General features: G+C 35.8%; 4 protein-coding genes across 4 annotated transcripts; 2 read left to right on the top strand and 2 right to left on the bottom strand.

The window, feature by feature from the left end:
* Positions 1–89: 89 nt before the first annotated feature.
* Positions 90–2,526, top strand: B0P05DRAFT_584202 (uncharacterized protein; the record flags this gene model as incomplete). Its single annotated transcript, XM_051582327.1, has 3 exons — positions 90–1,649; positions 1,695–2,251; positions 2,301–2,526. 3 exons carry the CDS (start codon positions 90–92, stop codon positions 2,524–2,526), a joined length of 2,343 nt encoding a protein of 780 aa, XP_051438177.1.
* A 62-nt stretch (positions 2,527–2,588) lies between these two features.
* B0P05DRAFT_463521 (adenylylsulfate kinase) lies at positions 2,589–3,309 on the bottom strand (the record flags this gene model as incomplete). The annotated part of the gene is made up of 3 exons (XM_051574170.1): positions 2,589–2,951; positions 2,994–3,185; positions 3,238–3,309. The coding sequence occupies 3 exons, from the start codon at positions 3,307–3,309 to the stop codon at positions 2,589–2,591; spliced, it is 627 nt and encodes a 208-aa protein (XP_051438176.1).
* A 3,636-nt stretch (positions 3,310–6,945) lies between these two features.
* B0P05DRAFT_594359 (uncharacterized protein) lies at positions 6,946–8,129 on the bottom strand (the record flags this gene model as incomplete). Its single annotated transcript, XM_051583074.1, has 6 exons — positions 6,946–7,136; positions 7,184–7,221; positions 7,268–7,330; positions 7,387–7,491; positions 7,552–8,033; positions 8,074–8,129. The coding sequence occupies 6 exons, from the start codon at positions 8,127–8,129 to the stop codon at positions 7,113–7,115; spliced, it is 768 nt and encodes a 255-aa protein (XP_051438175.1). The 3' UTR covers positions 6,946–7,112.
* A 1,269-nt stretch (positions 8,130–9,398) lies between these two features.
* On the top strand, positions 9,399–11,324 carry B0P05DRAFT_634760 (uncharacterized protein; the record flags this gene model as incomplete). Its single annotated transcript, XM_051583562.1, has 5 exons — positions 9,399–9,491; positions 10,545–10,651; positions 10,727–10,855; positions 10,919–11,145; positions 11,196–11,324. The coding sequence occupies 5 exons, from the start codon at positions 9,399–9,401 to the stop codon at positions 11,258–11,260; spliced, it is 621 nt and encodes a 206-aa protein (XP_051438174.1). The 3' UTR covers positions 11,261–11,324.
* Positions 11,325–13,030: the final 1,706 nt, after the last annotated feature.

Raw genomic sequence — 13,030 nt, 5'->3', positions numbered from 1 at the left:
GATAAAGCATTTTTTTTCTTTCTAATAAAGGGAATTAAGCTTATTATTCTTCTCTTTCTTTTCTTCTTCTTCTTTACTTTATACCAAACATGCAATACCAAAGCACTTCTAAATCACAATTTGGTGATTCTTTTGCTTTTCATACCAATAATTCAATGAATGACAGCAAGATTTCTGTTGATTCTGATACAGGCACAGCAGTACAAGAAATCAACCCTCATCCTTTCAGGCTACGTGTAATTAATCCTGATTTTTATGAAGAAGACAATGAACCTGTCAACATATCCGACATTCAATACAAACCTTCTCTCAACAGCGTTATTTCTTCGCCTGAAGTAAAGCATACGACTATCAAAGAAGAACACGATTCTGTGGTAGTTGTACCACCTCCTACAACACTACCAAACTCTTGGCACTACAAAGAAGATACCAACTCTACCTTCTCTGTACCACTTACACCTGCCTCGTCATCCTCGCGTTCGATGGTCATGGATAATTTATCGGAAAAAGAGCAGTATATGCCTTCTGTGGTTAGAAAAATGTCTAAAACACTAGTGGAACAGCAACTAAACTACCATCAAAAGAATGGACTAGAACTTTTACCTCCTTTGGAAGCATTACCTCCTCTATTTACCTTGAACGAATCACACTTGTTATCAAAAGAGACTATTGAAGAAGAAGAAGAAGAAAAGACACTTTTACATTCTCCACCACAACTACCACAGCATCATCCAGACTTTTTATCAGCAGGCAAGACTCCACCATCAGTCGCTCAACAGTCCGTCAATGCAGTAGCCATGCCTCATGAAACAAACCATCGTCATGAGGATAGTCAAAAACTAGAGACATCATTGAAGGATTATTCACATTCACAAAACACTATTCAGCGCCCACCTATCTCACATTCTCGTACACCTTCCCTCACACCTTCTTTGACACCTTCCTCTATCTATCCAACGCATGTTCATCAACAACAACAACAAGCAGCATCTTCAAGATATTCCAAAGCATCGTATAGTCTCACAAATCACCCAGACGCCATCAAACTTTACCGAAACATGGCCGTTAAAACAAATGACCCTATTGTCCAACTGACATACGCCAAATATCTGTTGGAAATAGCCAGCATGTACGATGAAAAGCGGCGCCCTTTTAGACCCAACTTATCATTGACCTTACCTACACTGAAACAATCCATGTCTCGTCGAGACAGTGATGCTAGCCATTTTGGCAGTATTCATAGTCGACGCAGCAGTATTGATACCCATATTAGTTCAAATGCCACTTTTAATAACATGCGCCGAGATTCAAACATGACTCAAGGCCAGCCTTATGACGAAAATGAAGAAGCCAACAAACGCAAAAAGAGAAAAGTACTTGAAGAGGAAGGTGTGCGATGGATCAAGAAGCTTGCTAAAGAACGAGTAGGTGAGGCTGCTTATTTGATGGCATTATGGCTTGATCGAGGCATGTATGGCTTTAGAAAAAGTTCATCGAAAGCACTCAAGTTTTATGAAATTGCAGCCAATGAGAAAGTACCTGAAGCTATGTTTGCTGTAGGCCAATACCATGAACAAGAACAAGATTATATGACATCTTTCCAACTTTATGAAGACGCAGCCAGTCTAGGTCTTGTTGAAGCTCTTTATGTAAGTTTTGAAGAATGTCAAATCAATAACTCACCTGTTGCATAGAGAATTGCTATGATTAATTTAAATGGTGAATTTGGTTCAAGAAGAAATGTTCAAGCTGCCATCCAATTACTTGTCAAAGCATCTGAAAAGTCCACTGGTACTTGTCCAGAAGCACCTTATACTTTAGGGTTGCTTTTGATGAATGATTATCCAAATGTCGACATGCCTAGTGAGCTCATTCAAGCCTTTGGTGGTACTTTTGCTGCCATGACTTACCTTGAACACGCCGCTGAGATGGGCATGTCTGCAGCTCAATTCCGACTTGGGTATATTTATGAGTATGGTCCTTATGGTATCCGTATAAACTTGGCAAAAGCACACGAATTTTACGAAATGGCAGCAAATACAAACAACAATGGTTATGCCATGTTGGGATTAAGTCGACTTTATAATCAAGGTGTTCAAGCGCCACCTGAACAAGCTGAACAACAATCTGCTATTTTTGAACAAGATGAGTCTGGCTGGATAAAAACACATGGTCGTGATGAAGATGCAGCTTTCAGATGGTGTCATTTAGCTGCAGATCAAAGAGTGCCTGATGCATGCTATCTATTAGGGTAAGTCTAGTGCAGTATATGGTTTGTGTATTGACTTGGTTGTTGTTAGATGGTATTATGAAATGGGCATTGGTGTGCCAAGAGATTATCAGCAAGCACACCATTACTATTCAAAAGCAGTCAAGAGAGGCAACCATAAAGAAGCCAAAGCACGAATTGATTTGCTGGAAAGCTTAGTCAAGCACCAAAAGAATGAAAAGAAGCGTATGGCTACTCAAGATAAAAAACTCTCTATGGCATCAAAAAACAGAGATTCACAATGTACTATCATGTAAAAATAATAAAAATAACTGGATTCTTTTGCGCTTGACATTTCTGTTTATTCTATAATACATGTTTAATACTTCTTGATAATTTGGTCTGCGGAAATAAGGTTGTTGCTGACGAGATAATCCAAGATTTGTTGAACACCTTGTTCAATGGTCACTTCGTTTGTCTTGACATGGACTTCAGGGTTTTCAGGAGCTTCATAAGGAGCAGAGATACCTGTGAATTCCTTGATTTCACCAGCCTTAGCCTTCTTGTAGAGACCCTTGGGGTCACGTTGTTCAACAACTTCCAAAGGTGCATCAGCAAAGACTTCAATGAAAGGAATATTAGCAGCTTGATGAAGAGCTCTAGCAGAGTCACGATCAGCTCGGTAAGGACTGATAAAAGCAGTAAGAGCCACAACAGTAGCATCAGCAAACAATTTAGCAACCTACATATGTCAATCGACATACCACATCCAACAATCACTTACTTCAGAAATACGACGGATATTTTCGGTACGGTCCTCAGGACCGAAACCCAAATTCTTGTTCAAACCGAAACGAATGTTATCACCGTCCAGACGGTAAGAGTTGATACCGGAATGAAGCAATGTTTGTTCTAAAGCAGTGGCCAAAGTAGACTTACCAGAGGCAGAAAGACCAGTGAACCAAATGGTGAAACCCTATATTTCATGCTAAGTTTTCCCCTTTCTTTTTCCCTTTTCTATAATTTACCTTTTGCTTTAAAAGAGATTGACGTTCTTCTAGAGAAACACTGCCTTCGTGCCAAGTAATGTTGGTAGCCATTATGTTTTATTAATGCAAATTGATATGAAAGAGAAGAAAGAGAAAAAAGAAGAGATAGTAGATGTTACTAAACTTGTCAAGTGGAGTCGGAGATGTCTCATTTTCCAGACACGCTTTACTCATTGGCAGTTCCTGGTATTGCGCAATACGATGCGCTAATTCGTAAACATGTCCGGTAATGAAACTCCAAGATAGAGTCCGGCTGGTGGATTTTTGCGGTTGTGAAAAAAGTAAACTCAATTGTTGAGAAAAGCAGATCGAAGAGAGAAAGAATAAGTTGAGCGTTTGGTACCAAGAGGAAAGTCAGCAGAGGAAAAAGAAGTTTCGAGATCTACTAAAGAAGATGAGAGGTCATTCAAAAGTAGATTGATTGAACTGGGTGATTCCAAAAATTAGTTTTCTCGGTCGAACTTTGAAAAATTCTAAGCTTTTGAGAAACTATCTGTTTGACAGAAATAATGAAAGGTTTATGCCTAAATCAAATAAAGCAGATACCACCAATACAAATGTCTCGCATTCTCAATTATTGAAAATGATCTACATTATTTTAAATGTGCATTCAAGTATTCAACACATATTTTAACGGGAACACCCCGTCCATTCCAAAAAAAAAAGCGATCATTTTTGCATAAACGTATGAGTACTATGAGCTTTGAAGTATATCAATTCTCTTTGCTTCATTCTGCAATGTTCTTTGTCTACTCAAACTTATCTTTTATTCACATGCATTTGATAAATTACTGGTTTCTTTGTGTAATCAAGAAAATACATTTCCACGCAAAAGTAGTCGTTTTTTGGAATGGGCATTGAAGTGGATAGAATACTTATTGCTTAGAATACGTCTCAATGACCAAAAAAAGTAGTACTCACGTATGATTTGCAACATGCCAGGCAGTTTTGCAAGAGGAATACTAGACATGATATTAGCAAGCAAACCAGTTATCTTCATTTTTCCAATGATTCGCTTACTCTTGATAGCGAAACCATTAATGTCATCGGTTTCAAGATTGACGTGAGAATCATAATTTGTATCCATGGAGTTGAATATGATTTGTCGAATGGTGAGGCTGCATGTCATTCGGGTGATAGCAAGGTCATCAATGATGCTGGCAAACTAACTCTTGAAGGAGAAGATGCTCAAGATTGCTTGACAGAAAAAAACTGTGGTGAGCAATTTCCTTGGTTATTCCGAATAGTTATATCATCAATCAATATAAGCAGCCTACATTTAACTGCTTCTAGATCGTATACCAACATTCCAAGATTTAGCATGTCCTTGCCTGCCACAGTATTAAAACGAGATACGAATTTCCTTTATTTATTGACAAATTTACTCACATTACGCATAAGAGTTTCTGTTGCCACAACATATACGAGGTTATTTGTTAGTGACTAAGCTTATATCAAAGAGAATTTGCCTCATCGCCTTCGCACAAAAGTTCAGTTTCATGGATCTCTTGGTAACTCTGAATTTTATAAATTGTCTAAAATGCATTTATGGAGAAGACCAACTTACTGTATTCCGCCCAAAGACAAATAATCTCGATTACCTGCTCATTTGTATGGATACGCTCTCCAGCAACTTAGTTGAAAACTGTTGAAAGCCTAGTTTACTAAGAAAGAAGATTGCATAAGCTCTAGCCTATACGATGTTTGTCAATTTGACTGGCTTAAAAAAGAAAAGGGGAGAATATTACAATATCTATGGCAAATCTTACAGTGATGAGCATTCGTGCTATGACTCCTTCTAGTTCTTCTCTCTCTTTTCTTTTAGTGTAAAATTGGGCTGATTGACTGTGGCGGTTAAGGAAACATCCAGACACACCAGCTCGATAAGATTGAATATCTTTCTAAAAAGCTATTTTATTTGAATAAGTAGTTTGGTAGTGCTTGAACCGTTCTTGTAACAGAAACACCAGACAAATAAATGCTTCAACAGCGAAAGGGACAATAGTTGATACAAATCTTTGTCCATTTCCTAGGCATATAAAGGTACTGCAAGGTCTGTTTATACACGCATAAACACTCCAATTACCTGAAAATCACGTTAAACAACATTCATAGTACCTTTGGAGATGATGTGGGCCCAAAGAAAAAGAGACTTGTAAAGAATGATCAAAATGGCCTTTCGAGAAAAAGGTACCAGTTATGAAAAAAGCTTGTTTGACAACTCTGGATCTTTTTTTTTTTAACACTACAAGGCAAAAAACTAGAGCTATCGACAAGCCTGAATACTCGAAATGTGCGCCCGAGGCTATATTTTTTGACTGATGTGTTTGCTTGTCAATTGTACTATAGAAATGGTATGATAGGAGCGAAAAGCCTTGCAAGTATTTTTGCGCATTTACTTAATATTTTAGCACTAACTCTGTTGTGTTTTCTACATCAATAGACTCAGAAAGCAACAATCTACACCTTTTTGTCACAACACCAAAGCCGAAAAACTGCGTCTCAATGCAGTTCTCAACAAAAGCTCGATTTTTCATGCAGCAGGATAAATTGATTTGCTTCCGTTTTCAATTTCCACTATACAGCCATTTGTTTATGGTTGAAAAAAGATATTCTATAATGTACTGTTGCTCGACAACTGTATTGCTAACAAAGCTTCTTTTTTTACCTTGTCCAGAGTATAATATTTAAGTCAAAGAATTGGAAGTTATTATTCGTTTGGTGGCCACAAGAAAGTTGTTTTTTGATTGTTGACCAAAGAAAAAAAAGTTTAAGAATTTCTGGAATATCAGACTGCCAATATAGGTCAGATCCAAGAGGTTTGAGAAAAGTGCATTTCTAGGTAATCTGAAGGAGCTTAATAAGACGAAAAAGTTGAATCAGTTAGAACATTGCTTTCAAAATTGATGTGCACTACCGTTGGCAATAAAAAAAAGTCCTTTTTAGTAGACATTCAATAGTAGGTATACTCTTTTTTAGATATCGTTAGATACATAAAATACGTGCGAGCACAAAATACTACAGCAATTGACAAAATATTCCAAGAGAAAAAACATTTGATTTCTGGTCATTCAATCTAATACATTACATAAATTGAAAAGAAATGACTACATTTTCGTTCTTCATCTTTACTTTCTACGTCTCTATTTTACATTGAAATGCAAGAAAAAAAAAGACAAGTTTTCTGCTTGACTTGTTTGAGAGGAAGGATAATTTTTAAACAGAACCATCGTATACTGAGTTGAAATGTCTTGACAAAACCACTACTTTTCGAAAGCATTTTAAATCATGATTCCCAGCCGTTATTTCCTTTATTTGCTAAAAAAGAAAAATAAAAGATCTTTGCTTCTTCCAATGACTACTCTGTTCACTTCATTTTCGAGAAGATCAAAAGCCAAGTTCACCAGGAAGAGCCTGCACCCAAAGATCTTAAGCAAGATATCGGTGATGATATGCTTATCTGGGCTGCTGATCTTTGATATTTTTACCACTGTTGATCCTTCTTTCTATAAGTAAAATCAAAAATAAGAAAAACATCTACGATTGAATATTATAACTCATGTTACTTTAAAAGAAAAAATGCCTCATCAGAAAGAGTATGACAAGTCAAGTTTGCAACAAATACAAATCGTGATTTGGTACATGTGATTCTTAAGTATAAACTTAGTAGAATTGTATATGGATACTGCATCTTTGTATACCAATCAGACCACATCAATGAAAGACCAACGCAACTGGTAGAACTCTGTTTCACTCCTTAGTTTTTTTCTGGTATTTTTTATTCAAAAAACAAGCGCTTCTGTTTGTTTAAATACGAAGGTACTATATATACTAGAAAGAAAAAAAACAAGCTATTAAAACCAGCTGGAGTCTTCGTCCTATATCAGAAAATTAATATCCTAGAATATATAAACAAAGCTCTTACAATCACTTCTGTATTGCCATAACGATCTGTTTCTGTAACTAAATTAAAGAATATTAAGTCGAGCCAATCATAGTCAACACTCACCTGTTGTTTCATCGTGAAACCAACCATCTTTTGTCTCGGTGGTAATGGTGTTACCATATTCATCTAAAAATATCCAGTATAACATAAGAAAAAAATAACCTTTTAAGTAGATAATATACCTGTTTGGATGGTAGTTTCTTTGTCACGACCAAACCAACCATTGTCTTCATTGATAATAGTTGTGTTGCCACTATTGCCATTATAGTCATAACCGCCTGCACCACCTACACGGATATCAATGAATATGATTTTTCTCGGCGCTTGTCGCCTAAAAATTTACATACCGTATCTATTGTAATCTTCTTCACGTTCGAGTCTTTCAATTCGGTTTTCTTCATCGTGTTCATGTTCGACGAATTCTCCAACAGCCAAACCTGCTAAGCCAACTGCTGCAACACCTGCAACACCAGCTGCTACTTTCATTCCAGTTGACATACCTTGTTTGTGAGGCTGTTGGGTAGGAGGAGTGTTATAGCCATTGTTGTAGCCACCATTACCACCACTGGGAGATCCACGGTAATTATTGGATTGAGGTGGTTGGTTATAGTAACCTTGTTGTTGAGGAGGCTGATTGTAATAGTTTTGTTGAGGAGGTTGGCTGTAATAGCCATTTTGTTGTTGTTGAGGAGCACCATAGTAACTTTGTTGCTGAGGAGGAGGAGCACCATAATAGTTTTGTTGTTGGGGAGGAGGAGGGTATCCACCATAGCCCCTATTTCTGGGATCATCCCATGTAGTGGTCTTGGTATTGTGGTCAATAAAGTAACTATAGATACAATTAGTTTAAAATCAAGCAGACTACCTACAGTTGACCATCAGGTGCACGGCGTTCTTCCCATCCAGGAGGCAAAGGTCCAGACATTCTTTGTATATACTTGAAAGAGAAGAACAAATGTATATAATTGAGTTTCTCTTTTTATACCCAGTCGTGCATATGCTGGGTTTTGAATATATATTTAGACGCACTTCTTTTCTGCTGAGATAGGTAAATTTTTTGGTGAGATGATTTTGAATCGTTTGTCGTTCCTATTACAATCTCAGTTGGCTCCACTCCGTCTGCAAATGCGATAGATGCTCTCAGAGCCACGCTTTATCTTCCTTTTAAGTATAATATATATATATATATATTCTTTTTCTTCCTTATATCTTTCTTGCCTAAGCATAATTCAATTTTTTTTTTGGGGTTGGGAAGAGGTATATATATATAGCTAATAATAATGAGATAAAGATAACATATAAATTGATTTAGAAGAATCGACGATACCAAGGGGGGCATCTATCACATTTTTCGACTTCGTTCCGCCAACATAAGGATTAATTTGAGATGAATAAAAAACTTGGCTGGGACAATTTAACAAGCACAAGACAAATTAGTAAAATTGCAAGACTACGTTAGAATCATTTGAGATCCACAGCTAAGACTGTTTTTCTTTTCTTTCACAATTCTACTAGTACTTGGTTTTCGGACAACGTCGATTTTGATTACAGACATCTGACAATCACTTGCGTTTGAAATTCAAGGTTTTCAAAAATAGAAAACTTCTTGTTGCCATTCAATTTTCTGAAAGTAGCACAGGTACAATAAATGTTTACTTCAAACTGAAGGCGATATTTTATTTTTTATTTTATTTTTTGATTGGGTGATGGAACGAGTATATATAAATTAGACCTCTTTGACAGTTGTTGTAAGGGTTGAGTTTACGGTTGAGTTTACGGACGTTCTCTTTGTTCTTATTCAATGCAATGTCTCTCTCAACAAATCTAAACTCTGGAAAAGCCAGAATAACAAAGCGCATTATGAGAGATCCAAAAGTAATGGGCTACTTTACTGAGGTAATAACTAAAACCAGAAACGACTATTTCAAGGATAATTGTAAATGGAAAGCTGGGGCCCGTTCAGATATAGTTCTTGATCTTGAACCCAAACCCTTTTCTTTAAAACTTCTTCTTATCATCCTGGAGAACTAGCGTACGATAAACAATAAATTCAAGAGAAGGGCCATTAACTATTGTCTACAAGACAGTTCAAGATGCGATGTACAGCCCATTATTCTGATCATATGTGTGGGAACGCTTCATGATAAAATAAAGATTAAACCAATCAGTACACAATCGGAAGGAATAGTTTATAATGTTACCTTCTAGTGCTATGTCTTGGAAACGAGACGATTGTCTCAAGAAATGGTTGGATTGGCTAAAGGACCAAGGGCTTTGGGCTCACCTTGTACCAAACATAACGGCTTTATCCTGATGGAGTATGGCTCACGCTTTGCTGGATTCCTTTAAACCAATCAACCATCATTCAAGTTGCTAAAGCAATTAAATAAAACCTGGTTCCAAAATCAAAGGCGATGTTCAAAGCTTCTTATTTCGCCACAGAATAAGATAAATTGACATCACAACAAGTTTTGTACTGTATTTTCAGATTGTGCATAATAAGTATCACAAAAAACGCCTTTTTTTTTTTTTTTACAAACCTTTTCCAACCATATAGTTCAATGGACATAAATGAAGGTAGGTTGGATTCTCCTGAACCAATTTATATAAAATTTTTATTCTGCGTTTTATCTTTAGCTTTAATATCTTTTTTCGACAAAAAAGGTCGGAAAACGCTTTATAACTTTATTACTACACATACTCCTTTGGCAAAAACAGTTGGTCTGTTTGTCAAATTTTGTAAAGTCCTCACTTATTTCTATCCACGGATGTATTTTTCAGCTGATAGGGTTTATCGCCTACTCTGTCTCGAATCCTGCCCTCATTTCCTACTGCCTGACAGTTGTCTCTTTACGGTTCTATCTGTCTGCCAACGGATAATATGGTCCGCTTACTGGCGTTTCGCCTTGGACAATCAACCCTTCAACCCTGAGTGGGTCATTTCCGACATTATTAGTCAGACTTGGATCTCACTACAACAACATTATTTGCTCGTAAACGCTTTTTGAGTCTCTCAATGACTAATTTTGTGCACTTTTTTTAACTTATCCACGTTACACCCCTCTGTAGTGTGTAACTAAAAACATACATTTTTATTTTGATATATTTATCTATTGATGTCACTGCTTTAGATCTCTATATCATATTATACTATTGAAGAAAGGCCGGGCTTATCCTGACATAAATATGAATGGCTTATATAAGCAGATGTTGGAATCTCACAAGTGCGATGCAAATATTGAAAAAAAAAACGCTTGATGCTATAGCCGAAGCATTCAGGGTAAATGAGCTTAAAGGTTAACATGGATTTATCACAATATCTCATATATTCTTTTTTTAGGGCATTGGCGATGTTCCCGACAGAGACGAATTAAAGATCAAATTATTTAAAATATACGAAGAAGCCGAAAAAGAAGACCGAAAAGTCATCGATGTTTTAATCAATTTGTGCGTAGTATACACACAGTAAAAAGAAAATTTATGATATTAGAATCCATAAACTAATCCAATTCTTTATTTAAGATTAAAAAAATTACCGAATGAAGAAACTATTGATTATACCGTTGAAGAGCAAGAGCTTATCAACAACTTCGCTGATCCTATACTCAGTCCTTTATTGCATAGACCAGAAAAAGAGAAACTTTTTTTATGGTAAGTGGCCTGACATTAATTTATAATATTATTGATGATATTCATTCTACATCTAATCGATAGGTTAGACAAAATGGTGACAAAAACATACAACGCCCGCCCTGATGCTGGTTGTACTATAATTCATGAGAGAAGAATTGAAAGGTTTTCCTGTTTTGCCGAGGTGAAGGCAGAATATAAGAAAAAGGATACATTGTCTACCCACCAAGACTTGTTACGATTAGCATTATTTGGTATGAATGAAATTGAGGACAACGATGCTAAATGCATCTTACTTGTACAAGTCATAGGTAAAATAAATCCTAAATCAATATTATATTTATAAACGTATATATGTTAGGCGCTGTCATAATATACTATGGATGTATGGAACACACAAATGTAACTTTAGACAAGAGAACATAGAACAGTAAACATAAATTGCTGTGATCTTATTTTTATTTGATAAATATGTATAAGTAAAATATATAGGTCAAATTAAAATTAAGTATAAATATGTGAAAGTGATATTATTTGTTCTTTGATCTTTGAGAGCGAGCGTGGGCGGGATAGGGTGGGAAATTTATGTTTACTGTTCTATGTTCGAAGGTCTCAATACATTCTTGAGAGAAATTTATTTCGACCTTGAATGGTCCCAAAATTATTTTCGAAATTGCAAAAATCAAAATCCCATCATCTATGCAAGATTTACCAGGATTTATCATGAGACTTGATGATTTGAAAAATCTCAGTCAATTCTACAATTGTTACTGCGTCAAAAAACGTAACACAACCAACAATATGAAAAGGAAATGTTCAATTGGAAATGTAGATCTTGATAAAATAATCAACACTCACAAACCAAAAAATTTAAGAGTATCCGTTGATTTTTAAGCATAAAAATCCTTTCATTTTACCCATCACGCTTTACTATGCTAGCTATCCAATTTGTTCATGAAAGAAATGAAAGTAAAAAACCATTTTAGCAAATTCAAAAATAAAATATCGCCCAAATGGTTCTAATGTAGTCTTGAAATTTCACTAATTTGTCGAATTAATTCACTAAAAGTGCGTCTAAATATTTATTCAAAACCTAGTAATTAGAATTTATCCGTCTATCATGAACCGTTCCCGAGCCAAGCTTTTTTTTTTTCTTTTATGGCAGTAATAGCATGGTACATAGATGGGCCAAAGATAAACTCGTGCTTGTGGCTTTATCGACATACACAAACACTTAAAAAAGGTGGCTGGAGTCTATTCATCATACGGCCAAGCTTTTTTTAAATATAGAAAACTATTAAATGACATTCGGATACTTATTCAGTTCTATTACTGTTTTTCTTTTCTTTTCTCTCTCTCTCTTTCCTAAGCAAATGAAGCCGAAAAATCAAATTTTACCAGATGAAGTTAGACAAAGCAATGATCAAAAGGTAAAGTGAAAGAAAAGTAAAAAGATGTTGAATCATTTATTGTTACACCAATAGACAACACCCATTCAAATACTTTTAGAGAAAGCTAAATTGAAATTTGTACAAAAAAGGAGAAAATGTACAGAAAACAAGGCTTGCCAGCAAAAGTCCGACGCTCTCTTTGTGCACGCGTGCCTTGTCTTTTTCTGTCAACTATATCGTCAGTTGCGTCGCAAGAAGAAATACCAATCTCAACAATAGACATGTGAATAAAATAAAGGGCTGACTTGGGCGACTTGTTGAATTATTTAGGGAATATTTGTGAGTATAAAGCAACCATTACAAAGTTATTGAGAATAGAATGCCCGAATTGCACATGTTGACAAGCATTTATTGCTCATCAACACATGAATTTATTTACCGATTTAGGCCAGATAGTCATTGAGCAGTTCAGTGAATTGAATCAGAATGGTAACGCATGTCGGTAATAAAGAATATTTATTGTCTAAAGAGTAGAATGCAAAACACTCGAGTGCATGCAGCAGTGTTCTATTAGAAACGAGATTATACTTTGAAATCAAAGATCAACTATTTGTTTGTCATGGTATGCATTTATTCTCACATAACACTGTTGTATTGCTTTATAAAGACAAAGAGTGACTTCAAGGATATACAGCAAAAAAATAGAAAGTGCTTCTATCTACAGGTTCTTTGCTCATCATTGATGCAAATAGGTCATTGCCTACAAAGAATCCTTTGTTGTAAATTAGAGCAGCAGTCCAAAGCA

Source organism: Gilbertella persicaria (genome assembly GCF_025201335.1).
Source record: "Gilbertella persicaria strain CBS 190.32 chromosome Unknown B0P05scaffold_6, whole genome shotgun sequence".
Classification (NCBI taxonomy): domain Eukaryota; kingdom Fungi; phylum Mucoromycota; class Mucoromycetes; order Mucorales; family Choanephoraceae; genus Gilbertella; species Gilbertella persicaria.
The sequence above is the reverse complement of the archived record's forward strand: the minus strand, read 5'-3'. Positions and strand labels throughout refer to the sequence as shown.